The sequence below is a fragment of the Rhopilema esculentum genome, chromosome 1 (genome assembly GCF_057945365.1).
Source record: "Rhopilema esculentum isolate cy_ngs chromosome 1, ASM5794536v1, whole genome shotgun sequence".
NCBI classification, from domain to species: Eukaryota; Metazoa; Cnidaria; class Scyphozoa; order Rhizostomeae; family Rhizostomatidae; genus Rhopilema; species Rhopilema esculentum.
In genome coordinates, this window is record NC_142815.1 from 2255578 (window position 1) to 2283567 (window position 27990).

Here is a 27990-nt window from a genome sequence, read left to right on the forward strand (position 1 = left end):
ACGGTGACGGCGACGGCGGAAATTTGGCTGAGGAGATGGATCTCCAGAGGGAGAGCGGTGACGGCGTCGGCGGAAATTTGGCTGAGGAGATGGATCTGCAGAGGGAGAACGGTGACGGCGACGGCGGAAATTTGGCTGAGGAGATGGATCTGCAGAGGGAGAACGGTGACGGCGACGGCGGAAATTTGGCTGAGGAGATGGATCTGCAGAGGGAAAACGGTGACGGCGACGGCGGAAATTTGGCTGAGGAGATGGATCTGCAGAGGGAAAACGGTGGCGGCGACGGCGGAAATTTGGCTGAGGAGATGGATCTGCAGCGGGAGAACGGTGACGGCGACGGCGGAAATTTGGCTGAGGAGATGGATCTCCAGAGGGAGAGCGGTGACGGCGACGGCGGAAATTTGGCTGAGGAGATGGATCTGCAAAGGGAGAACGGTGACGGCGACGGCGGAAATTTGGCTGAGGAGATGGATCTCCAGAGGGAGAGCGGTGACGGCGTCGGCGGAAATTTGGCTGAGGAGATGGATCTGCAGAGGGAGAACGGTGACGGCGTCGGCGGAAATTTGGCTGAGGAGATGGATCTGCAGAGGGAGAACGGTGACGGCGACGGCGGAAATTTGGCTGAGGAGATGGATCTCCAGAGGGAGAGCGGTGACGGCGTCGGCGGAAATTTGGCTGAGGAGATGGATCTGCAGAGGGAGAACGGTGACGGCGACGGCGGAAATTTGGCTGAGGAGATGGATCTGCAGAGGGAGAACGGTGACGGCGTCGGCGGAAATTTGGCTGAGGAGATGGATCTGCAGAGGGAGAACGGTGACGGCGACGGCGGAAATTTGGCTGAGGAGATGGATCTGCAGCGGGAGAACGGTGACTGGAAATGAGCAAAATTGGATCTGCAGAGAGATTAAGAGTGATTAATCCATTTATCTTTATAAGGTATAACCTTTTATGCTGTGCATTCCAAAAGTCAACAAAGACCATAAATTTACCTCGTGTATCTATATTCAAAAGTAAAGGACATAATTGAAGAACTTTTCAGGAAGTGAACAATAATCCAAAACGAACTTCGAAGGTAACTTTAAAAGCCGAACATTTATTGAAACTTGTTACAAAAGACTTTTGTTTGATGCAATAGTCATCAAGATGTCTTATAAAAGCTTTTTTAGAAGGTTTTATTATAAAGTAGGGTTGAAAAGTCTCAAAAACCTTTCTCTGTCTGAGCAGTGCTTTCTAACTCATCCATCTCCTTGTTCTCATTTTGTTCAAGATCTGCATTCTCGTCATTGGCTTCTTCGTATCTCCGAGCTTAAAGATGGAATCGGTATTATCATCAAAGAACGTAGGAAATCTAATTATTGTCTCTTTATTTCAAACTAAGAATGAAAAAAATGATTGAATGACAAAGGCATCCCTTGAAGCCAATCATATTTGCAATCAACCATTTTTTTCATATGATAAATAAATGGTAGTTTTTTTTATATTTCAATAAAAGTTTACAAGATAAGCTAACTATTACGCTACTCAACAAACAATACAAGGACGTTGATACCACAGGAGAAAGTGTATACAGTTGGCGTCTCTTCAATTAGAACAGTAAATCAACATTTTCTATCAACTAAAAAACTTTCGACTTAGGCAAGTAGATGCAAATTATTCTGGACACGAATGTGTACTGGAATATCTTTACTGAAGGCACACTAGAGTTGCTCTATCTAAGTTTGTTGTGAAAGCAATCCCCGATGAAAGTGCATGAACCGATCCAAGATACCCTAGAACTGGCTTCTTACACTAAAACTACTTTGAACTTCTAATGCATTTTGCTGAAACCGTTATTAGCTTATTGGAGCTGTAAAACTGTTAAAGAGGTAAAGTAGGTTAAAAAAACTGTTGCAAAAAAAATCACGGTTGGTTGAGGGGGAAAGCAAAATGAAGGTGAAGTTAAAAAAGAGACCCCTACCGTTCGTAGACGCTAAAAAGACTGCACCAAGCAGTAGCAAAAGGACGAGACACTTCATCTTTAACTCTATGGATGCAAACATAATTCAGTTGAATATGGATAAAAACATAAAGGAAATGCATTCTGGAAAATTACATTTTGCGTTGTTTCATGTTATATTATTTTTATTGAAACTCGTAAATTCGGAACAGTTGATTTAAAAACTCTTTTGGAAAACAAAAACAGCATAACTTTAAAGTTTTTCAAAGGTTTAAGAAATTATTCTTGTGTGAATGGTCATGAAAAATCGCTACATTTAACGATTCAAAAAGTTAAATGTTGTTCGGTAAAGGCAATATCACATGATTGAAGAAAGGGAGAAACTTTTTCCTTGTCGTAAGGTTTCGTTGATTTTGGCTACATGCAGGTTATACTGCACAAATTGGACATCACTGCACCTTAAATTAATCCTTGATCCTAGTCTATCTGAACATCTGGAATGAAATCTGAAAAAACAGTGCAGAGAAGCCAAAAGTTTGGATGATCGAGGGTAGATTATCATCAAGAAAGTCTCTCCCTACATTTTAGCCATGCCCCCGCCCCCCCCACATTCTTGATCAGCAAGGACATTTACAAAGAGGCCCTGTTTTGAAGCACCAACTTCAAGTTACATTAATCGAACTTGGCTCCTCTACTCTGAATTTCGTGGCCATGGCCCTGGAAGATCCACCCGGAACGGTAATTATTTAGAACGAAATTTTTGAGAGATGAAGTCACATTGAAACTCTATCTCGAAGTAAATGTGGCAAAGAAATCTAAAACCGTTATAGTGTTAAAAGACATTAATTGACTTTGAAAATTCCTCTTTGTTTGTCAACATTTAGAGTGGACGGAGACTCTCTTTTATAAGAACCAACAAAATGAAGTTCAGGCTGGTTGTTCTCAATTTTTTAGAAAATCTGAGGCTGAATTGTTCTGAAATTACGAGGTTGTAAACAGTGTAACTGCTAGTTATTGCGCTCTAGGGAGGTGTCCGGGACGGGTTTGCCAGGAAAGTGAGTGAGACATCCTTTATTTGATGAAAGGTCTGAAATTCACCGAGATTTTAAAAGAAACTCCTCTTTTTGAGATGAAACTTTGTTCAAAATTACATTTTACAGTAGCACAGCTTCAGCTGGCTCTCAATTTGTTCTAATCTTTTGACAAATTTCGAGGCTCGTGTTCTTATAAAAAGGAGTGGAAAAATGCGTTTCAGGGCCACTTTAGTTTAGGGGCTCACTCCCCAAAGCAACCGGGGCTCCCCCTAACTTTAACTGTCCAGTTTCATGCTTGGAAACTCGACTGAGAAAGCTGTTTTTTTGATAGGAAAAGCTTTGACTCTGTCCTCATGAAATGGTCTCGTTCAAGAAGGCATCCCAGAGTTCTTTGCAGGGAGGCGGTTGACTTGAAAATCTCTCGATTCTCGAGGAAATGGTTGCACGAGGTGAAGAAATGTTTTGTACCATAAAGATTGCGAAAAGTTACACTATGTAAGGTATGTTCTGGATATTTACATTATTTGTTTAATGACAGATAATAAACTGGTCATTTTCAAGGAGAGGCTCCTTGAAGTCGCAGTTTAACAAGAAGATGTTTTCCAGACTTAGGCCAATTTGGGAAAGTGTAATTTTCTCGTTAATTCAAACAGTCTCTGACGTGTGTACGGTTTTAGATTTTAAAAAGAATTTACAAGCCTTTAAAGATAACGAAAGCCTCAAGCTGGCTGTTTTTGTATCACCCAGATGCAGTGATGTGCCTAGACAATTTTGTTGGGGGGGGGGGGGGGGTGGAGGGGGCGTTTTGAAAAAAAAGTGACCAACTTACTTTTTAGACCGACTATTTCTCCATAGAAAATTGGTTAACAATGAAATAGATGATCATATACACACTAAATGATAACAAATAAGAGCAAATGATGGCATGAAAGTATAAGGAAATTAAGTTTGCGGAAACTAATATTCCTGGAGTTTGCGTTTTTGGGTGAATCCATGAGCATTTTTTTGCGGAAAGCCAATTTTAGGATAATCTTCAAAAATGAACTACAGCTTCTTTCGAGCTCCTCATAACAATGATTTCAGCTCATCAAATCTCCTCTAATCTAAAGAATTTTATAAGAATTGAAGGGTCAAATATGGCTGGAAAGCCGCCGAGAGGTTGCAGGGGCTCTGGGACAAATTTTTGCGACCATACCCTTCAGATTAGCTTAAAATGCATCTCAGAAAACTTCTTGCAGTTATTTCTTGCAGTCGTTAGCTTGCTCCTTATAGCAAGTTATTTGCAATACACTCTTTTCTTGTACGAACCAGTGAATTCGAGTTCAGGCTGACTAATTTTTCGAAAATCTGAGGCTGGATTGTTTTTAACTGGTTCTTAAATTAATAGGGTGTAAGCTGTGCGATTGCTAGAATTTTTGCTCTAGGCCTCATTTGCCAACAAAGTGAGTGAGACAACCTTTATTTGCCGACAAGTTTGAATAATCACAGAAAAAGCACCCACACATTGCTAAAAGTCCTCGTTTTTTTAGATAAAAGGTTGTTCCAAATTGCATTTTACAGTAGCTCAGCCTCAGCTTGTTCTTAACTTTTTTCAACCTTTGACCAATTTTGAGGCTCGTGTTCTTATAAAATTGTGCTTATAGAAAAAGAGTGTATTGCAAAAAAGAACGTTGACTATGACCAAAGATATCTTTGCAATGACCAACCATGACCAATAAAATGAATGAATTATAGGTTGATATTTGGTAAAACTTCCTAATTTATGCTAAGGTTCCCGCTGCATGAACAACTTTCCTGGAGGGGGGGGGATTTCCCCACGCCCCAGAGGACCGCAGTTTCGAAAACATCCAGATTCTTGCTGCAAATTTGAGCTTAAAATATACATTCTGTTATGGTTTCTTATTGAAAACTTTTCATAAAAAGGTTTCAATTTTATATATAAAAAATAATATGCTGAAACTTTCTAAAGTGACTTTATAATAGTAATTAGTGTCAAATCTTGAAGTCTAAAGACTGAATCCTAAGAAAACTAGTATGAAAGCAGAACAATATCATGGATATTTTGCTAAATAAGATAAAGTGCAAATAAGGCTTTAAATTCCGTCTTCCATGCTAAGTTACTAACTTCTCTTAGCAAATGTCCTCGAAGTTGTCTTGTGTATGATATATGTTTGAAACAACCCATCTAGCCCCTGCAACAAACGGGGATCTTTTAGCATAAGCAGAAGTATATTTCTTGAGATGAACATTTTTCCTTTTGAAAATTGCCCCAGTCGCTTCAATATTCCTTAAAAATGCCCTGGTTTCAGCTGAAGTAAACATGCATTGCTTTAACTCGCAGGAGTAAGACATACAACCGGTAAGACATACAACCGGTAAGACATACAACCGGTAAGAGATACAACCGGTAAGACATACAACCGGTAAGAGATACAGCCGGTAAGACATACAGCCGGTAAGAGATACAACCGGTAAGACATACAACCGGGAAGACATACAAACGGTAAGACATACAACCGGTAAGACATACAACCGGTAAGACATACAACCGATAAGACATACAACCGGTAAGACATACAACAGGTAAGACATACAACCGATAAGACATACAACCGGTAAGACATACAACCGATAAGACATACAACCGGTAAGACATACAACTGATAAGACATACAACCGGTAAGACATACAACCGGTAAAAAGATACAACCGGTAAGACATACAACAGGTAAGACATACAACCGGTAAGACATACAACCGGTAAGACATCAAACCTGCGATGCAAGCAACGCAAAGAAATAATGACAGAAAGAGCAAAACAGATCGATAGGAGACAAATTCATGGCCGCCAATTTGAATTAACATTTGCATACTTTTATAGCCAAAGTTTACTGTTATGGAAGCTACAGAAATTCTAAGGAGTACAAGCAAAGGAAGACATATGGATTCAATCGCTAGCTTCTGCTTGTCGAAACATGGTTGGGACAAAACAAAGACAGTCGCCATCTTGGATCAAGCGGTAAACGAGGGGAAATTATACACTACCATGTCCCACAACAAAGTTTCCTATCGTATCAAAGACCAGGAAAATATAGACACTGAGAATGAAGATTTTAACCCAACCTCCGAAAGAGATTCTGAATGGCCAAAGTCGAAGGGTTATGTAAACGTCGGCGACTTTAAGAGGATCCAAGCAGAACTCGAGGAATTCAAAAGATTCTCACATGGAGAAATTCTACTATTAAAGGCCCAAACTGCTAATAGACCAAGTATAGACCCTTCTGAAAGTGATAGGGAAGCGTTGCTAAAATGTCTTCAAGACCGCATTATCTCTTTGGAGCAGCAGCTGTTTGACAAACAGAAAATTATTGAAGGTCTGTTGAAAGGGCCTAGATTTGAAGTCAAAACAATTGATGGAAGCAAAAGCTGTCTTGACAACGAAATGAGACCTTCTCCCAGCGGAATACAGAAATTGGCAGGAAAAAGTGAAGCACATGTGAGTCCAATAATAACAAGGAGCCTGACAAAGAAGGCAGAAACTGAAAGAAAACAAGCCAAAGATATTTATGGGCATGACAAGATATCCCAAAAGCCCAGGTACAAAGTTAAAACACAAAAAGTTGCATATTCCCAAGTATCAAAGGACGTTGCAAAATCTGCAAGCAGAAATCCCTTAGCGTGGCAAAATCGCTTTGCCCTTCTGTCAAGCGATGATGAGTCAAGCGATTTGGAAACATCCAAAAACCATACTCAAACTCGCAGTACGGAAGCCAGCGAAGTGCAAACAGCAAAAGAGAGAAGGACAACAAAGAAAATCCAAAGGAGAGCGGAGAACAAAAGGAACAAGAAGAATATCCTTATTATTGGCGACTCCATACTTAAGCACTTGGATGGGAGAAAATTGAAAGGATCTCTGCGAAATGGGCAGAATGTCTATGTCAAATCTTTCAGCGGAGCAAATGTTGAAGACATGGCAGATTACTCAAAACCACCAATGAAAAAAAACCCAGACATTGTCGTTCTTCATGTTGGGACCAACTCGCTGGGAACAAACAAGCCAGCTGATGAAATTGCATCTGAAATCTGTGATCTGGCAGCTGATTTAAGAAACGGAGCAAATGAAGTTGTTGTATCAGCTATTATATCTCGAGGTGACGATTCAACGTTAAATACAAAAGCAAAAACTGTAAACGAAAAATTGAAAACCCTGTGCGGAGAAAATAGTTTAGATCTCATCGAGCATCAAAACATCGATACAACTAAGCACCTAAATGGAAGTGCTTTGCACCTCAATAGAATGGGCACAGTCCTTCTTGCCAATAACCTTATTAAATATCTCAAAGCTCAGTGACGTGATGATGGGACTCATACAGCTAAGTACATTTGTCCTAATTTAGAAAATCAAAATACCAATGAAATTGCTAGTTCTGATACCGAAGATATTAACCCCCTTGCCAATCTATCAACTATTAGGAACAAAAACAAGAGAGGCCTAATTGTGGCACATCTAAATATAAACTCAATCCGAAACAAAATAGAGGATCTCAAAACCCTGATTGCAAAAAATGTTGACATCCTCGCAGTTTCTGAAACCAAATTAGACGAATCCTTTCCTACTAATCAGTTTTTAATTGATGGTTTCAAAAAACCCTTCCGTTATGATAGAAATACAAACGGTGGTGGGATTCTGGTTTATATCAGAGAAAAAGTTCCAGCAAATGAAATTAAACTGGTGAACATCGCCAATTCAATTGAATGTGTATTAACTGAAATTAATGTGGGCAAGAAAAAATGGGCATTGATCAGTACCTACCGCCCCCCTTCTCAATGTGAAAAATTTTTCTTCGCAGAGATGGGCAAAGTGCTTTACCAACTTACACCTCGATACGAAAACTTCGTCATTATTGGAGATTTAAATTCGGAAGAGAAAAATTATGAAATTAGCAATTTCATGGATATCTATGGATTAAAAAATTTAATAAAAAGTCCCACTTGTTATAAATCTGCTGACAATCCCTCTTCCATTGATATGTTTCTAACGAATAAAACCTCTGGTTTTCAAAACACTACGACAATAGAAGTGGGATTGTCTGATTTTCATCTAATGATACTAACAGTGTTAAAGAGTGGTTTTGTAAAAAGAGGTCCAAGGATTGTGACATACCGAGACTACAGTAAATTTGATCCTATAAAGTTTCGCAGTGACCTTAAAAGCAATCTAGCTAAGAGCAGCGAAGCATACTCTGAATATGAAAATTTTAATTCTGTAGTCGAAGAAGTTCTGAATAACCATGTACCTCTAAAACAGAAATATTTACGCGCAAATGATGCACCCTTCATGACGAAAACTTTAAGAAAGGCAATTATGCTCCGTTCACAGTTACGTAACAGATTAAACAGGCATAATACTTCTGAAAACTGGAACGCTTTTAAAAAGCAAAGAAATAGGTGTGTGAAAATTCTGCGACAAGCAAAAACATCATATTATGGTAACCTTGATATAAATTCTGTCACTGACAATAAAAAATGCTGGAAATCATCCCAGCATCCGCAAGATTAAGGATAAGGTAAATCATGGCACATTCTTCGAATTCAAACCAATTACAATGCAGGCAGTCAATGATGAATTATTGAGACTAAATACAAAAAAAGCGTCTACAATTGAAAATATTCCTCCGCGGATACTGAAAGAAAACGAAGACATTTTTGCACCATTACTGACGACAATTTTCAATAATTCATTGCTCCAGAAAACGTTTCCTGAAGATCTTAAATTAGGAGACATAACTCCACTATTCAAAAGTGACAAAACTACAGAAAAACGAAACTATCGACCTATCACCGTTCTATCCGCATTATCAAAGGTCTTTGAACGGCTTCTATATGCTCAGATGGTCGACTTCGCGGATACGTTCCTAGTTCCCTACTTATGTGGTTTTCGGAAAGGTTTCAACACACAGCATGCGCTGTTGAGATTAATGGATATCTGCAAGAATTCCCTAGATAAAAAAGGGGTGGTTGGTGCCTTGCTAATGGATCTCTCAAAAGCGTTTGATTGCATAGACCATGAGCTATTAATTGCGAAATTAAATGCCTATGGTTTTTGTAAAGATGCTCAATTATTGACTTATAATTACCTGTCCGGTAGAAGACAAAGGGTAAAATTAAATGGTTCATTCAGCACTTGGCGAGAAACCTTTGCAGGTGTACCACAAGGATCAGTCCTTGGGCCTCTTCTCTTTAATTTATATATTAATGATTTATTCTTAATGGTAACTGATACTGCAGTATGTAACTTTGCTGATGATACTACGATTTTCGCAGCTGACTGTCAATTAGATAAAGTTTTAGAACGGCTAGAAACTGATGCTCTTATTTTATCAAAATGGTTTCCAGAAAACTTTATGAAATTGAATGCAGGGAAATGTCATCTTCTTACTTTTGGAACAAATCAAGATGACTTTAAGATCAAAATCGGTGAGACCATTGTTGAAGAAAGCTCTGAAGAAAAACTGCTAGGTATAATAGATAAAAATCTCAATTTCAAAAGTCACGTCTCAAATTTATGCAAAAGAGCCAGCCAAAAACTGCATGCTCTTGCTAGAGTTTCGCCATTTATGGGTTCTGATAAACTGCGTCTCCTAATGAACAGCTTCATAAAAGCTCAGTTTAGTTACTGCCCCCTAATTTGGATGTTCCATGACAGATGTCTGAATGCTAAAGTAAATAAAATCCACGAAAGAGCACTCAGAATTGTTTATAAAGACAGTCATGCTGACTACGAAGCATTGCTGACTTTGGATAATACAGTATCAATTCACCAACGCAATCTACAGTACTTGATGATAGAAATATACAAAACCAAACATAACCTGAACCCTAGTTTCATGAGTGAGATTTTTGAAACAAGAAATGTACATTATGATTTGCGAACTAAAAATAATCTTTGCATTCCAAAAGCCAGGACAACTTCTTGTGGTATAGAAACTGTGAGATATTTAGGTCAAAAACTGTGGCAAACACTACCTCACAGTATAAGAGAGTCCCAATCATTGGCAACATTTAAAAAAGAATTAAGAGCACACCCTATAGAATGCGACTGTAGATTGTGTAAAAAATTTATTGCTGGGTTAGGTTTTATTTAGAACATTATACCTTAAACCTTTTTAATATTGTATCATATATTTTTATTTCATACTAACTCTTTATAGATAGTTGGCCTTAATTAGCTTCTTTATAGCTATCAGCCATTCATTTAGTACGCCAACTTTAAACAAATTATTTATTATATTTATTATTATATTATTATTTACTTATGCATGTCAAATGCCGTTAAGCTTGATGTGAAGTAGGTCCTCCTTGAAACATCACATTTGTTTAGTTTTTGCTCATCATTTCTTTGTCAAATAACCTGTCATTGGCACATCAATAACGACACTAAATTGTCTTGTCTATTTTCGAATGAAACTGGTGTTTTATGAGTTAAATCCAGGGACACCGGAACGACAAAGGGGCAAGGGGGGCGGGCTTGAGTAAAAGGGCATTTGAAAAATTAATTCTCAGCTACCACCAATTCTTTCGTAACTGTCGTTTTCTTTCGATCTTTTGTATAATCGGCAAAAGAAAGTTCTTCATAAGTTTCGTGAAATGTCGTCATAAATAAGACACTACACTCGGGATTTCGTATGAATCTCATGGATTTTCTACAAAGGGCCAGCGTCAAGGGCACTTCTATGAAAAGGGCACTTTAGCCCCCTTGCCCCTCCAATCAAAAGGCAACAGGGGTGGTTGACCCCCCACGCCCCCTCTCCGGGTAGTCATGATATTTTGCTTCTCGTGGTTTTCGTCTTCGTAGTTTTGTATAGTAGTTCATTAGTAAGTAATTCGTTTTTGGAAACTTTTTTGTGGGATAGAAAAAAATTCAAAAATGGAATATAGCGACACCAATGCAAAAGTTGGTCCGATTTCAAACAAGAAACTTTCCAAGATTAACATATATTTATAAAGCAAGCATACAAATTAATAATACATAACACATTTAAAAGCATGTCTTTAGTTACAGAGGAAAAAAAGAGAAAATGTTAAGTGACCGTGTCCAAAATGTTAGCGGACGAACCTTTAACCGTAAAAGGGATGACGACGGAGGACATACATGAATGCACGACGACGGCGGACATAAGAACGGCGGCGGCGGACATAGGAACGACGGCGGCGGACATTGGAACGGCGGCGTCGGACATAGGAACGGCGGCGGCGGACAAAGGAACGGCGGCGGCGGACAAAGGAACGGCGGCGGCGGACATAGAAACGGCGACGGCGGACATAGAAACGGCGGCGGCGGACATAGGAACGGCGGCGGCGGACATAGGAACGGCGGCGGCGGACATAGGTACGACGACGCACATTTGGCTGAGGAAATGGATCTCCAGAGGGTGAACGGTGACGGGTCAGAAGAGGTAGAAACCAAATTGGATCTGCAGAGAGATTAAGAGTGATTAATCAATTTATCTTTATAAGGTATAACCTTTTATGCTGTGCATTCCAATAGTCAACAAAGACCATAAATTTACCTCGTGTATCTATACTCAAAAGTAAAGGACATAATTGAAGAACTTTTCAGGAAGTGAACAATAATCCAAAACGAACTTCGAAGGTAACTTTAAAAGCCGAACATTTATTGAAACTTGTTACAAAAGACTTTTGTTTGATGCAATAGTCACCAAGATGTCTTATAAATGCTTTTTAAGAAGGTTTTATTATAAAGTAGGGTTGAAAAGTCTCAAAAACCTTTTTTTGTCTGAGCAGTGCTTTCTAACTCATCCATCTCCTTGTTCTCATTTTGTTCAAGGTCTGCATTCTCGTCATTGGCTTCTTTGTTCCTCTCAGCTTAAAGATGGAATCGATATTATCATCAAAGAACGTAGGAAAGGCTTTTTACTGTCTCTATAATTCAAACTTACAATAAAAAAATAATGATTGAATAATAAAGACATCACTTGAAGCCAATCATATTTGCAATCAACCATTTTTTTCATATGATAAATAAATGGTAGCTTTTTTATATTCCACTAAAAGTTTACAAGACAAGTTACCTATTACGGTACCCATTAATTACTCAACAAACAATACAAGGACGTTGATACCACAGGGAGCAATAGACCATGACAACCCCGTGGCAAATTAACATAGAAAGAATAAAAACTACCAGGTGAAGCAGGAAAGATGCACCACCCGCCCGCAAAGCCGAACCTGAGAGCCACCAACCGACACATATAATTGGTTACGAATTAAACAATGTTATAAAAATTGTGTCCCAGGCTTCACTTGAGGAATTATTATCGAGTGTGTGGCCCCCACCACGACTTCCCAAGCATGCTGCACCGCTCCCCCTACCCACCCATTACATTACATAAATGGTAGTCTGCTGATAAAACATGAAAAACAAAATTAAGGCCTGGCCAAACGATAAAACATCCGTAAAACATTGCAAAACATTTTTTGTACCAACATTGTTGGACGACGTTTTATGACCTGGCCAAACGAATCAAAGAAATCAATTACGGCTGCACAGCTTCATACAGTTACTGCGCTGTGTTTGTTGCATTTTAACCTACTGCGCTTGCCTGAGTAAAAACATTCTTTTAACTTTGCAATTTTCATGTTAAATGAAATATCATGGAGAAAGTGTAAACAGTTGGCGTCCATTCAATTAGAACAGCAAATCAACATTTTCTATCAACTAAAAAACTTTCGATTTAGGCAAGTAAATGCGAATTATTCTGGACACGAATGTGTACTGGAATATCTTTACTGAAGGCACACCAGAGTTGCTCTATCTAAGTTTGTTGTGAAAGCGATCCCCGATAAAAATGCATGAACCGATCTAAGATACCCTAGAACTGGCTTCTTACACTAAGACTACTTTCAACTTCTAATGCATTTTGCTGAAACCGTTATTAGCTTACTGGAGCTGTAAAACTGTTAAAGAGGTAAAGTAGACTGTTGCAAAAATAATCACGGTTGGTTAAGGGGGAAAGCAAAATCAAGATGAAGTTAAAAAAAGAGACCCTTACCGTTCGTAGACGCTAAAAAGACTGCACCAAGCAGTAGCAAAAGAACGAGACACTTCATCTTTAACCCTATGGATGCAAACACAATTCAGTTGAATATGGGTAAAAACATAAAGGAAGGGCTTTACTTAACGCACTTTACCTAAAGCTTCTCAACCATGTTGGCATTAACGAAACTAATTTCAATTCAGCCTGTATGTTTCTTTTGCAATTGATTGCATTTATGTTACTGTTGTTGGCCTATAAGTCGTTGCTTTCTTTTCAAATTTCTTTTTCACGAACCCTTCTAAAACGTAGCTTCAACTAGGCAAGCAGAGATCTAATGCTTTCATTAATCGAGTGTTAAATTTGAATATCTTCTAACCAAAACAGTTTCAGTATACCCTAATTTTGGTTTTATTTTCAATGAAGCCTTGCAGAAAAAAGCCACCCGGAGGGAAGAAAAAATGGAATGACATATTCTAGAGAGAATTACTACTCATGGGTTTGCTTTGTAAATACAGTGACTTTATATTTAGCTCACCCAAAATATGTATTTAAAAAATAAAATAATTTCAGATTGATTCGGTTTTGACACTCATCGACGTTAAATTTTACCATTCTATAGATTTAAAATTGCTTTCTGTAAAATGATGATTAAATGAAATTTAATCAGCGTTAATTTCACGAGGGGCTTTTGAGCGTTAACTAAATTGCATGAGATTGTTGTTATTACTATTTCGTTATGTTTTCTTGTGCCACGCTTCCTCGCGTTTTGCTTGTATCTGCTCTACTAGTTTATGGGCAATGCAGGGAGTCTTTCAGCCTCCTGTGAATTTGATTTGTATAACTAGGGTAAGATGTGTGTTTCGTGGCGTTTTCATTCCCTTGGTTAATCTAGGGGTATTTAAGGTTTTGGCGTAGCGTGGGTCTCATCTTGCTTGGTGAAGCCACAATTCAACTAGGCTGTTTTATTGTATTTTCCCAGCCCTCCCTCCCTCAATTTGTTTCTTTATGTTAAATGCCTTTTCAGTATAACTTTGCGTGTTGAGTTTCTTTTATGGCATCGTTGAAACTTCTCATACCTTTAGGCATCTTTTATGCTTCTTAGAGTTTTCTGATGCTATTAGGTAGGACTGGTGCATCGGCTATTAGTGGGGAAAAGAAGCTTTTCCTGTCCATTCCCTCCCAATTATCAACCATATTTGGGGGTTATTGTGTAACGTCCCTTAGTAACCCCTATATGGTAGGTTGAGCGATTGGCGCCGATGCACCAACGGCCCAACTCGCTCTTGATGATGTGGGAACGTAGCCTCATGACTGACCTTTCTCATGTCTATGGCAGTTTTTCTGAGGGAGCTTTATGCCCTTTATGTTGGATTGGTATTCCCGAGTTAGTAAATTAAATTACGTTTTGCGTTTTGTGATGTTCAATTATCATTGATACTAACAAACTCAGAAGAGTTGTTTTAAATTTTTTATGAAAAGCAAAAACAGCGTATCATTCAAAGTTTTTCAAATGTTTAACTAGTAAGAGAAATCTAATGAATGATTCTTACAAGATTTTAACTGCAAAAAATGCACAAAATAAAAGAATCTATGCTTGCTCGAATAGGTACTGCTGCATTTTACGATTTGAAAAGTAAAGAAAGGGTGAAAAGTGTGTGACAATATTTTCCTGAAAAGATAGGGTGAAAAGTGTGTCACTTGTCCTTTAAGTAAGGGCAATATCACATGATTGTAGTAACAAAGAAACTATTTCCATGTCATTGGGTCTCGTTTATTTAAGCTACATGCTGGTTGGAAAGCACACATTTTTGTAAGACATGTTTTCTAGAAGCCTACATTTTACATTATGTCAATCCAATGTAGATGATCGTTGTAAAATAAATGAAGTTAACATAAACATGAAATTTTGTCAATAAAATCCATTCTACGAAAATTAAAAACGTCCAGAAGAAAATCGATATAACTGAAAAAAATAAAGAAAAGAAATAAACAATATAACCGAATGCTTTGTCAGCACAACAACCTTTTCATGACCAGGGACTTCTTATTTGCAAAAGATTTTATACAAAAGAATAAAACGACATGTGAAAAGTAAACATCAAGCATAAAAATAATCAAGAAAGAAATACTTGTTGAAAATATTATCGTTAATAAAGTTTAAAAATTAATATGAAACAAGTTAAACAGCTAGAGTCTAAAAAAGAAAATGCAATCATACCTTTATCTCTGCAGCAATCCAGTCTGAGAGATCTTCAAAAATGGCGACTTTTATGCCACTCAGTGTTCATTCTGCATATAACCGCTTTCTTTTGAATTTTACCACGAGAGGAACGTAAAAGAATTATGTTACATTACAGGTAAAATGTTTATTAAGAATTGACCACATCTTATTTCTAAAAACAAAGCTCTGCAGTTGTCGTGCACTTCTTCCTGTCCAAGAAATATTTAAATTTGGTTAACGTTTCACATTTTAAGGAATCTGATACAAAAGGTCGGACGATAAGAAATGAGATTTGGCAATCTTCCACCAACCACGGAGATATTAACGTATTTCGATTTATTAAATCTTTTTTCTTTCTAACCAGCGAACCAACAAAAATAAAGCTCTGCAGTTGTTGTGCATTTCTTCCTGTCCAAGAAGCATTTAAATTTGTTAACGTTTTATAATTTGAGGCATCTGATACAAAAGGTCGTACGATAAGAAATGAGACTTGGAAAGCTTCCACCAACCACGCAGATATTAACGTATTTCGATTTATTAATCTTTTTTCTTTCTGACCAGACAACCAATCAGAATTTTTTTCCTATCATTCTTTTTGAACGATTAATAACTAAATATTCACTCGTTAATTGATAAAGTTGGCAAACAGCTAAAGGCAATCAGAATGATAGCTCGGTTGATGAGTAGCAAAGAAAGAGTGGTTTTTTGCATTTAACTCATCACGCTATAATTCTGCTAGCACAGTTTTACAAAGCTTTGCACAACTTGAATCCAGTCTTTATGAATTCATACTATATCTATTCCCAAGATTAAAACAACGAGCTATGGTATGAAATCTATTAGGCTTTTGCGTCCAAATATTTGGGGTTTCCAAAAATGCAAATCAATTCAAATTTCTTATAAAATATTGGTATTTCGAAAATCAATGACTTCCATAATGCGATCTCTTAAGTCCAAGTTTTTAACGCTTGCACCGCATGCGTAAGAAATGAACATTGTCGCTATACCATTCAAGTCCATAAAACGAAGTGGACGAAGCATGAAGAGAAAGACCAGATAGAAAGAAAATGATCTAGCAAATGAAGTTAATATCATGTTTCAAAATGTTATTTAAAGTCAGGTATAAATAACGAACGATAAGTTAATGGAACAAAAACGAAACCTATAAAAAATAAAAATAATTTTCTTAAACAATTTTTCTTCAACTTCCTAAATTAAGGTAAGTTTAAACTAACAATTTTTACTTTAAATTTGCAAAAGCTGCAGATGATTGCTTTCTAAACCAAACTTATAAATGTAAATTACATTTTGCAATGATATCATTAAATTACATGAAGAAAACTATTAGAAAGCATTTCGCTGTGACATCAGTAAAATATATTGAGAAAAGAAACTTGAAGGCATTTGACATGAATTAGTACAGCGAATCCAAAAATAACTTAGGCCAAATTGATCAGAGCACGGGTACTAGAAAGGAATTGGAAACTGCTCACGTGAAACCACTGCGCGCTTCTCTAGGATTTCACCGATTTGCAGAAAGGCAGAAACTGTTCACATGTTTTTCTCTGTGCGCAATGTGATTGGTCAACCGCTCGTGGTCGAGTGGCTGTAAACCACTTTTATCTGTGTCAAAAGCCTTTAAATAAGGGAATGCAACAAAGGTAAAAAAGATACCGACTTCGTGGAGACTTGGGGTTGAGCACCCGTTTGGAATTTGGCTTAACCCCCTAGAAAACTTTTTTCACACAGAAAAGCATGTCAGAAAGCGTCCGTCCCCTCTTGCCTCCCCCTCTGTACGTCACTGAGTTAGAAATATTTTTATGAAAAGATAGTGAAAACGAAGTTATGATGATGATGCTACGATAAGGAAAATTATGAATATAAATGAGAAAAACGACGTAATGGACAATGAAAAGATTAAAAGAATACATAGATTTGATCCCTGACCTCATTTAAAAGTTTTTCTATATGAATTCTCAAAAGTCTTAAATGCAACAAATTTTGTCGTAACCAAATTTTGTCACACTTTGAATTAAGTCAATGAAGATTTCGTCAAAATATTTGTCCAAAATTTTGAGCGTAGAGTATTCGATCTATGTTCTGATGTTTTAAACTCTGAAGAGTGTCAGACGAAAAGCCTTAGTTTACTCAAATGTTTGCTTTTTTCAAAGCCATTTTCAAGTTTCGTACCACCAACAGATTGTTAGATGAGACTGTAGGCCCTAAAGACACAGCTCTATTGCGTCACGGCTACGTATTCAAGGACATTATTTACATGCTATTAATATCTCTACTTTCTCTTCAAGTCTATTTTGATTAAAGTAAAAAGCAACGTCTCGCGAACCTCTACGGTGAATTTTAACGTGTTTATGCCGTCCAAGCCGTCGCCATCTTGCTTTGGTTGGCCCTTGTATATCATATTATAGTTTTCTCGATTCATCGTGTCACTTCTGAAATGATGCTCTTGGTTCATTTTATATCTTGCAACATCTACTGATGGTCTGATCATTTTCATACCTTGAAACAAGAAAAAAAAATTAGAAGGTTAATAAGAGGAAGCAGAGGAAGAGGGAGGATATTAAGAGGAGAAAGAAGAAAAAGAGAAAAAGAAGGACAAAAAGAATGAGAAGAATAAGAAGAAGAAGGGGGTGACGACGAAAAAAGGAAGGAGAAGAGGGAGTTAAAGAAGAGGAAGAATTCGAAGGAGTTAAGAAGAAAAATAGAGAGAAGAAAAGAAAGTAGAAGAAGGGGATGAAGATGAAGAAGTGGAAGGAGAAGAGGGAGTTAGAGAAGAGGAAGAATTCGAAGGAGTTAAGAAGAAAAATAGAGAGAAGAAAAGAAAGTAGAAGAAGGGGATGAAGATGAAGAAGTGGAAGGAGAAGAGGGAGTTGAATAAGTGGAAGAAGTCGAAGGAGTGAAGAAGAAAAATAAAGAGAAAAAAAGAAAGTAGAAGAAGGGGATGAAGATGAAGAAGTGGAAGGAGAAGAGGGAGTTGAATAAGAGGAAGAATTCGAAGAAACTAGAAAGAAAAAGAAAAGGAAGAGAAGAAAGAAAAAGAAGGGGATGAAGACAAAAATGAAGGAAAATAGAAGAAGGAGGAGTTGAAGAAAAGATGAGAAGGAATAAAAAGAAGGCAAAGAAAAGAAAGTAGAAGAAGAAGAGATAAATGAATTGTAGTGTACGAAGGAAAGGGAAGAAGGAGAAGAAGAAAAAAAGATGAGAAGGAATAAGAAGAAAAGAAGAAAATTTTGCAAAGATTGAGAAGGCTTTAGAAGATCTTAAAGTGATGTTATATACCTATCGTTCTCATCCTTAAGAAGAGATTATCATCTTCACCGCCCCATCCCCAAAATTTATTTGAATATCCATTTACGAGTTGATAATGCTTCTTTGTAAACAACTGTATCCCGCCAACGAGAAAGAGATAAGGTAGCCTGGTGAGAAAGAATATATCCTCATAAATTTGAGTAAACACTGCTCTAATGAGTTTCAAAATGCAAAAAATGTACCATTCTTCTTAGCTCCACCTCAAATAATCCCCCCCCCCCTTGAGTGAACACTCTCTTTATAATGTTAGAATGTCACAGCATCCGTAACTTTAAATAAACACTCATATTGTAAATGCTAAAATGAAAACGCCCCCCTTCCTTTGAATCACCCCCTTAACCCACTTCACGTTTGGTGCATCAATCAGTTTTGCGTGGTGGTAAAATGTGTGAAGATGTCAGGAGTAATTACCTTAGGGTGTAGTCCTAAAAAGTTGGGAAGTGGGGCTGTGCTGTAGGGGAATCAGATGGCCACACCCATTGCCACACCCTATAAGCTTGCACTTGTGTTGAAGGTTCGCTGTTGGGTGTATAAAATCACTTAAGCTACTGACGGACACAAAAAGATCCATAGGATATGGCTCATTGGCGGAAAGTCAACAGCAAATTAAACTGGATTTAGCCAAATGGAGTTTTCTTATCAAATCACCATAGTTACATTTAGAAACTCAAAGACTAATCATTACAGAAAACACTTAGCATAATAAATGCGTTTAACAAAAAAGTGGCAGATTTAATATCACGTGACTCGTTACATCAATTGTTACATCATTCCCCCTCTAAGCTTTATCGAGTGACTACTTCTCCAAACGGCCAAGGGGGGATAATATTTTGCCTCAGACCTTATCTAAGCCAATTTGAAGCAGATTTCACTGCATGTGCACTTCTAAAACGTGATTTTTGTGACGTCATTCTTTTCAAATCTAGGAAGTTCCACAATGATGACATCTCACTCCTTTTCTCTTCATTTCTTCTTATTCTCTCCCTTAGCAATTGCCAGTATCTTTCTCTCTCACTATATCTTATCAAATTTGCGACAGATTTACCTGGTTTTCTCTTTTGTTAACGTTGTGAAAATACCACACTTTGAGAGGTATTACAAAAACGGGCGGACATGAAGAATCAAGAAAGGTATCGTGTTTTGCTGGATGTCATATTCTTAGGAGAGCCTTCCCTGACCCTAGGCGACCAGTGATTCGTTTATGCAGTCAAAAGATTCCTTATTTTCTTACAGATTCGCTTACAGCCACTCGACCACGAGCGGTTGACCAATCAGATTGCGCACAGAGAAAAACATGTGAACAGTTTCTGTCTTTCTGCAAATCAGTGAAGTTCTAGAGCAGGGCGCAGTAGTTTCACGTGAGCAGTTTCCAATTCCATTCTTTTGCGCGTGCTCTGATCAATTTGGCCTAAGTTATTTTTGGATTCGCTGTACTTATGTATGTCAAATGCCTTTAACCGGATTCTTCATATTCACCCTGGTAATATTTGACTTACTTGTAATTAAATTTGTCAACGCCAACGGACAGATGCATAGGTGAGGCAGGACAGCCATAATAATTTCGATCGTCCTCACTTAGAAGATCAACATCGTGGAAAACATGACAATCATAATCATTAAATGCCAAACTTGCATTGAATCCAATATTGTAAATAGCACCTTTGTTGAACTTTTCTTTCCCAACCTTAAAACAAAATACATTTATTCAATATGTTGCGATGTTATTTAAAGGCTTTTGCGCAACCGGCATGCTTAGCGGCAGCTTACTTGGTGGCTCCCCCATAGTGGTTGTGATTCACGCATTCACGCACAATTCTTTGACTTTTCACGCATTCAAGCACTACAAAATTGGATTTTCATGCAAAATTGAAGCAATTTTCAAAATTATCATTCAAAATTTCACTCACGAATTGACAGATGGTTAAAGCCTTAACGCAGAAATCTTAATTCACGAAGTCACGCATAAAAAAATCGAGATTTCACGATTTCACGCACGGAAATACGGCCAATAACGCATCACGCAAAAATGTAATTTCACGATCATGTAATTTCAGCTATTGCTCCTCAGAGCCCAGTTTGAAGGACTACAACACTAGTTTCAAACTTTTAATATTTACTTGAGATTCAACTATTATTGGTTTATTACGCACCAAATTGAGGCAATTTTTTAAATTATCATTCAGAATTTCATTCACGAATTCACAGAAAGTTAAAGCCTTTTCACGACATAACGCAAGGAAAACTCACGTTTCACGCTCCACGTAGGAATCACGCTGCACGAAATCACGCATGAAAAATCGAAATTTCACGATTTCACGCACGAAAATACGGCCAATAACGCGTCACGCAAAAATGTAATCTCAGCTATTGCTCATCAGAGCCCAGTTTGAAGGACTACAACACTAGTTTCAAACTTTTAATATTTACTTGAGATTCAACTATTATTGGTTTATTACGCACCAAATTGAGGCAATTTTTTAAATTATCATTCAGAATTTCATTCACGAATTCACAGACAGTTAAAGCCTTTTCACGACATAACGCAAGGAAAACTCACGTTTCACGCTCCACGTAGGAATCACGCTGCACGAAATCACGCATGAAAAATCGAAATTTCACGATTTCACGCACGAAAATACGGCCAATAACGCGTCACGCAAAAATGTAATCTCAGCTATTGCTCATCAGAGCCCAGTTTGAAGGACTACAACACTAGTTTCAAACTTTTAATATTTACTTGAGATTCAACTATTATTGGTTTATTACGCACCAAATTGAGGCAATTTTTTAAATTATCATTCAGAATTTCATTCACGAATTCACAGACAGTTAAAGCCTTTTCACGACATAACGCAAGGAAAACTCACGTTTCACGCTCCACGTAGGAATCACGCTGCACGAAATCACGCATGAAAAATCGAAATTTCACGATTTCACGCACGAAAATACGGCCAATAACGCGTCACGCAAAAATGTAATCTCAGCTATTGCTCATCAGAGCCCAGTTTGAAGGACTACAACACTAGTTTCAAACTTTTAATATTTACTTGAGATTTAACTATCATTGGTTTATTACGCACCAAATTGAGGCAATTCTTTAAATTATCATTCAGAATTTCATTCACGAATTCACAGACAGTTAAAGCCTTTTCACGACATAACGCAAGGAAAACTCACGTTTCACGCTCCACGTAGGAATCACGCTGCACGAAATCACGCATGAAAAATCGAGATTTCACGATTTCACGCACGAAAATACGGCCAATAACGCATCACGCAAAAATATGGGGGGGCTACTTGAGAAATTGGCTATTAGCTGTTAGTGGCTTTCAGTGAAGAAAATAGGCCTTTCCTTTGGAGGTTATTGTGTAACTTCCCTTAGTAACCCCTATATGGTTGGTTAAGTGATTTGCGCCGACCCACCAACGGCCTAACTCGCTCTCGATGAGGTGGCAACGTAGCCTCAAGACTGACCTTCTGATGTCTATGGCAGTCTTTCTGAGGGTGCTTTATTTGCCTGTCTATTCTCTTCCAAGTCTCAATCAGATTTGGGGGTTATTGTGTAATGTTGAGCAATTTGCCCCGATGCACCAACGGCCCAACTCGCTCTCGATGAGGTGGCAACGTAGCCTCATAACTGACCTATCTGATGTCTATGACAGTTTTTCTGAGGGAGCTTTATGCCCTTTATATTGCTTTGGTACTTCATTCCTGAGTTAGAAACTTAATTGCATAAAAGTGGTCCACCTTCCTGCGACGAGAAAATCATACTATAAAACATTTTCAATGGGTTCGAAATGGGCTTGGTCAGGAAGATGGGGTACTCAAAACACATACATATTAAAAAACAGGAGATTTATAAGTTTTATTTTGATCTTTTAATTCTTTGTCTTACTCTATTTTGGAAATCAAAAGGCAGTAAGATTTCTTCAACTTCCTCAAGTTTCCAAATCTTTAGTCTCTTTCCTCAATTTCGTTTTGTCTTTACAATCTTCCTCCGGCCAGTGACCGTGGGGCTGTGGGGCCTTGGGGCTGTGGGGCCGTAACGTTTTCCTGACTCTGCTCAATTTCCGCTATATCGGTTTAGGATTTGGGATTCAGTTTGGATTTTCAGTAACTAATGTGTGTTTGTGGGAGTAGCTTCAAGGTAGAAGAAAAACAATAGCAGAATTGGCAATAGTGTGACGTCATCAAAAACCTTTTCTTAGAATTTTTGAATTTTAACCACATAGCGTAAAAGATCACCATGAAATACTTTCAAATACGCAAAATTGGCCAAATATGTCTAAAATCGGTTTAGGTATGGCTAATGAAAGATTTGAAGTTTGCTAACGAATCACTGTTATTTTGGCTCTGTTCATAAAGTTATGAACAGAGACCAAAATACAGAGGTTTGGTGGGAAGAGAACCAATAAACATGTGGCCATATCTCTTCCATTTCGTAATACACTTGCCTGATTTGGCAAGTTTAGAGGTATTTCATGATGCTCTTTCAGGTTATTGGATCTAAATTAAAAAATTCTAAAAATAGATTTTGTGACGTCATCACTTTAGAACTCTATATCAATACATTTTACCAACCAAATTTTTTATTGCCCCTATTTCCGTATCTTAAATGGCTATCTTGAAAACATGCCTCTAAGCTACTGTTATTATTATTATTATTATTATTATTATTATTATTATTATTATCTGTAAACGAATCACCCCACACATATCCAATGAGATTGCTTTTTGGCAGCGTGCCTTCCTGCCCGATCGTGACAGACAGGAATTGATTTTTAGTTTGAAAGCCGCAATGGATGATTTCAGACACTTAAGTACAAAGTTTTGTGCAGTTTTTGTGGATTTTGCGGATGCGTTTGGGAGCATTGAGCATAGTTTCCTTTTTGAAACTCTCCGGGAATTTGACATTCCTTTGATTTATTGTTGCTTGGTCGAAGATCTATACCGTTACTCTTCGTTTTCTGTGATTTGTGGGTTTGAATTGAGTAAAGAGTTCAATATAATCAGAGGAACAAAGACAGGTGACCCTTTGAGTGCACTTTTATTCATATTGGTGATTGACAGAGTATGCAAGCCTATGGTAAGAGAGGCTGTTATCAGGCAGGGTATCGAAGATGAAAGAAGGATTAATCCATGTCCATTGCAAGCTTTTGCGGATGATGTTGTTGTTGTCAGTTATGACGTAACGATTATAAATGAGATGTTTGATATCGGACAAGTTGCCATGAAGATAGCAGGTTTAGAAGTGAAACCCAGTAAATGTGCAGTTATGTATGCAAGGAGGTCTGGGAATAACTGGTACAAAGGCAAGGCAGATAAAAAGCCAACTGTGTCAATTCAAGGAAATGTCATCGAAGTTTATCCCCGTGACAAGTCCTATAAGTATCTTGGAAAGTCTCTCTCACTTTCCGGCGAAGATGCTGTGCAAGTGTATGAAGTTATAGAAAGTTATAAAGATTTATTGGAAAAAATAACAAGCTGCAAATTGCCCCTTGCTCTAAAGGCTAGTGCTTTAAATAACTTGGCTCTCGCGAAGATTCTCCACCATTTTTACAATACAAGGTTTACAGAGGAGCAGTTGGAACTCATGGAAAAGTCCTTGGTGAAGGCAGTTCGAAATATGTACGATTTGTATGAAACAACAACACAGCTCATCATCTTCTTACCACGCGAGCACGGAGGGATTGGAGTTAAGCGTGTGTCAGATGTGTATAGGTCAACAAGGGTTGCATTTCTCATTAAGATGTTGAATCATCCCCAATTACAGTTCAAGAACATTGCACGTCAATCCCTTAATTTGGATATGGAAAAACGGAAAGTTGCTTCAACAGATAATGATATGAACTTCCTTGGGTTTGAGATTAGTGAAGACGGCTACCTGAATAGTCGTACCAAATTTGGGTGTCAATCAGATTGGCCAGATCTTCTGAGATATGCTAGAAAGCTAGATGTTTCCATTGAGTTCAGGCAAGGAAAGGCTGGAGTAATTATTAATGGTGAATTTTTTGATGAAGGTGCTCCACTTCAGAAGTTGCTATTCAAACAGACAGTTAATCGAGATTTGCAAAAAGCAAAGCAATTGTCAGTTCAAGGCCCCTTTCTCTGCATGACTGATGTTCAGTTGAAATCCTCCCATTCAATTTTTTACAACTGGAAAGTAAGTGATTTACTGGTGAAGTTTGCAATAAAAGCACGGTTGAGTCTACTTCCAACAAACTTCACAAAGCATGTATGGAATCGTGATAATGACCCTTCTTGCCCCTTTTGCCATCAGCACACGGAAAGTGTCGCACATCTGATGAATGGATGTAGAGAGTTTCACAACTTTTATAGTCGACGTCACAATCGAATTGCTGACAAAATATTTGAGGTGATCTCAGGAAGTATAAGTGGTTTCCAGTTTCATGCAAACAAACTTGCAGAATCAATAATAACGGAATATGGTGATGAATTACAGCGTATTACGCATCGTAAACCTGACATCATTATCATTGACAATCAGTCACGTAAATGCATTATCTTAGAGGTGACTGTCTGCTACGATCTGTATTTTGAGCAAGCACTGAACACCAAAGAGAAACGGTATCAGCCGCTGTGCAGTCTGCTGCAGTCGTTAGGTTGGGAGGTGGATTTGAAAGTGCTTTGCTTTGGCTCACTTGGTTGCATCAAAAAGGATGTTTGGACTGTTATGAGATCATTGTCAGTAGATAAGTTGATTGTAAAGAGCACATTACAGTGGTGCTCGGTATCAAATTTGATAATGGCCAACTATATATGGAGACACAGGGTTAAGAAGTTATTCATGTGAATCTATTTTCTCTCGGCCCTTGCGTATGATCAGATACAATAAGTTCTATATTACATTTTCACATTGAATGACTTCTAAATCTTGTGTCTCACAGTTTATATGAAGTGATTATGTATGTGGTGGATAACACAAGCCTAGTAGACATACCTTTTATGTTAACTGAGCTTTTAGCTCGGACACTAGGGCAAATACGAATTATTATTATTATTATTATTATACGTACTACATATTTTGTTGCAAAAATAAACCATGGACAAATCCGGAATTACATCCGTTTTAATTTTGGTTGTTTTATTTTTCTCAGTTTTTCCTTTTACCTTACGATTGTTATAGTTTTTTCTTGTAAAACCAGGCTAGCCAATTGCAAATTACCTTGTAATAGTGAGATTTGTAATTGTAGTTTAAGTTGAATTGAAAATGAAATGTTTCCATTATTATTATTATTATTATTATGCTGATGTACACAGTTCTGATGTTATAACTGGCTTGTTCTTGATGTTTCTTGAAATCGGATCAATACCCATGATCTTAGATCTCGAGAACTTTTCTCAACACTCTTGCAGTTCCTGAAAGTACAGATTTTTGTATTAGTTTTATCTGCGTCTTGACTCCAATTTCCTTGATGTAGTTGCTCAAATTTCGTGTTACTGTTCCAAGGGCTCCCAAGACAATAGGAATAACTTTTGCTTAACTTTTGGAATAATTATTATTATTATTATTAAATTATTTACAGTAGGCGAAGCAAATTTCTTAGCTAATATAACAGCTAGTTTAAGCTTACTATTTATACTTAATTTAAAAATCTAGAATTAATTACAATAAATGGATAAAATAATATAGGAAATGTACAAAATTGAAAGGATGACTCATTAGATGAAAATATACAATTATTCGATGACTATTTCAAGAATCCAATCTGTGCAACGTAAGGTTTGCATAGTCTGCAGTTGCATTTTGTATCTTTCCAAGTTTTAATCTTTTTATCAAATATTGCGAGGCTAGAAGATGTTCTGATGTCATTTGTAAGCTCTTGCCAGAGCTTGGATCCCATGAAGGTTGCATTTCTTAGCTTGAGTTCAAGATTCAGGCTATCAAGCTGTCAGATAAGTTGGCCAAGAAAGGCCTTTGCAGGGCTTTTGCCTTTTGAAGTGGATTATATTGCTTTATTTTAGCGCTATTTACAGTGTTGCCCAGGGGCGCCTACCCTGGAGGGGCTACAGGGGCAGCTGCCCTCTTTCAGGAGGGGCAGAGGGGGCAAGCAGTGCCCTTAAATATGTTGTGATTATTATTTTCATTTTTACGCTCTCATTGATTGCCATGACTTCTGTAAAACCAAACATTTCAAATAACGATAATGCCATTTATTACCCAATTGCATGGATAATTTTCTCAATATTAGGCCTATGTATGGAGTCTTTGATTGCTAAAAGCCCAATTGTATGAGTGCAACAGATCCATGGCAATATTCTATTTTGTACTACCCCCTCCCCCTCACAAGTACTCGATTATGGTAGTTGAACAATTCAACTATTTGCCCTCAGCACAAACACTGCCTCTCCTGCCTTAATCTTGTCTAGACGTCCTGGTAATATCTGGACGCATTTAGGATTCCAAAAGTCTAGACAACCCTGAGGTATCGGGCCGGCTAACGAGACAGGACCAAGCCCGTAGAATCTCTTTAATGTTAAACAATTATAATGATTAATGTAATAGAAAAATTATTATCAAAACGTGTAATGAAAATAACAAAAATATTCACCTGTTCAACCACAAATATCCTGTAATCGATCAACTGCCTCTGAAATACTGGATGCATTGTTCGCAAGAAAACGTTCAGCTGCTTATTCCTATTTCGAAACGGTATCAAAAAGGCAACCCTTTTCCCTACACAATCCTTTGGACGCCAAGAGCCACCAATTTCAACTTCCCCACCATATTGCACGGATAAATTAAATGGAAAAGATGTATCGATGGTGTCGACAATGCGTCTTCCATGAAGAAATGACGAGTTGACTGGGCATCGGTTCATGTTGCCATTTTGGTTAACTATGGCTGTTGCATGTAATTCTGATCCATGCATTGACGCTTGTGTATTTTCGGTAAGGAAATGCCGTATCACGAGTATGCTTAAATAGATCAATAAAAGAGTAGAAAAAGTAATGCCAATACTCCTCGCATGCAAACGTGCCATTTATCACATCATACCACCGCGCCTATTTGCTCCATCTTTGCTTATTGTAGTGTGATTAAAGGCAGCTTGTCACGACATTCTTTGCTTTCCCGAAACAAAGAATTGCGTTTCTATTTCAGTGCGTTTTAATGTTATAACAAAGGAGGTCTTATAAAACGGATCTCCAGTGAGAAAAAAATTAGAGAAATGCGAAAAATTCCGCGCGGTGAATGCGAAAAAGTTAACTTTGATATGTGCAGTTAGGATTTCTCTGCAAAAAAATCTAAAAAGAGTTTAACCATCTTTAGTTTAAATTTAAATTTCCCTTGCGAAATTCTTCCGCATCCAGTCATAATCTGTATTGCCTTGTCACGCTTCGAAACCCTTCATTCCAATGTCATGAGGTCAACACGAAACCAGCCCAGCCGTA

The 27990-nt window shown here is 37.7% G+C and overlaps 1 protein-coding gene across 2 annotated transcripts; it reads right to left on the reverse strand.

Moving 5' to 3' along the window:
- Positions 1-570: 570 nt before the first annotated feature.
- On the reverse strand, positions 571-27856 carry LOC135690393 (beta-1,4-N-acetylgalactosaminyltransferase bre-4-like). Of its 2 annotated transcripts, none has more exons than XM_089110852.1 (7): positions 27150-27856; positions 20073-20260; positions 18547-18683; positions 15247-17766; positions 1958-2023; positions 1207-1305; positions 571-893 (listed from the first exon to the last, which is right to left on the reverse strand). In XM_089110852.1, the coding sequence occupies exons 1-4, from the start codon at positions 27579-27581 to the stop codon at positions 17540-17542; spliced, it is 984 nt and encodes a 327-aa protein (XP_088966978.1). In that variant the 5' UTR covers positions 27582-27856; the 3' UTR covers positions 571-893; positions 1207-1305; positions 1958-2023; positions 15247-17539. The 2 variants fall into 2 exon arrangements, with proteins under 2 accessions (XP_088966978.1, XP_088966950.1); XM_089110824.1 differs by lacking the exons at positions 571-893; positions 1207-1305; positions 1958-2023 and adding exons at positions 11050-11444; positions 11758-11856; positions 13044-13109.
- Between the last annotated feature and the right edge of the window lie 134 nt (positions 27857-27990).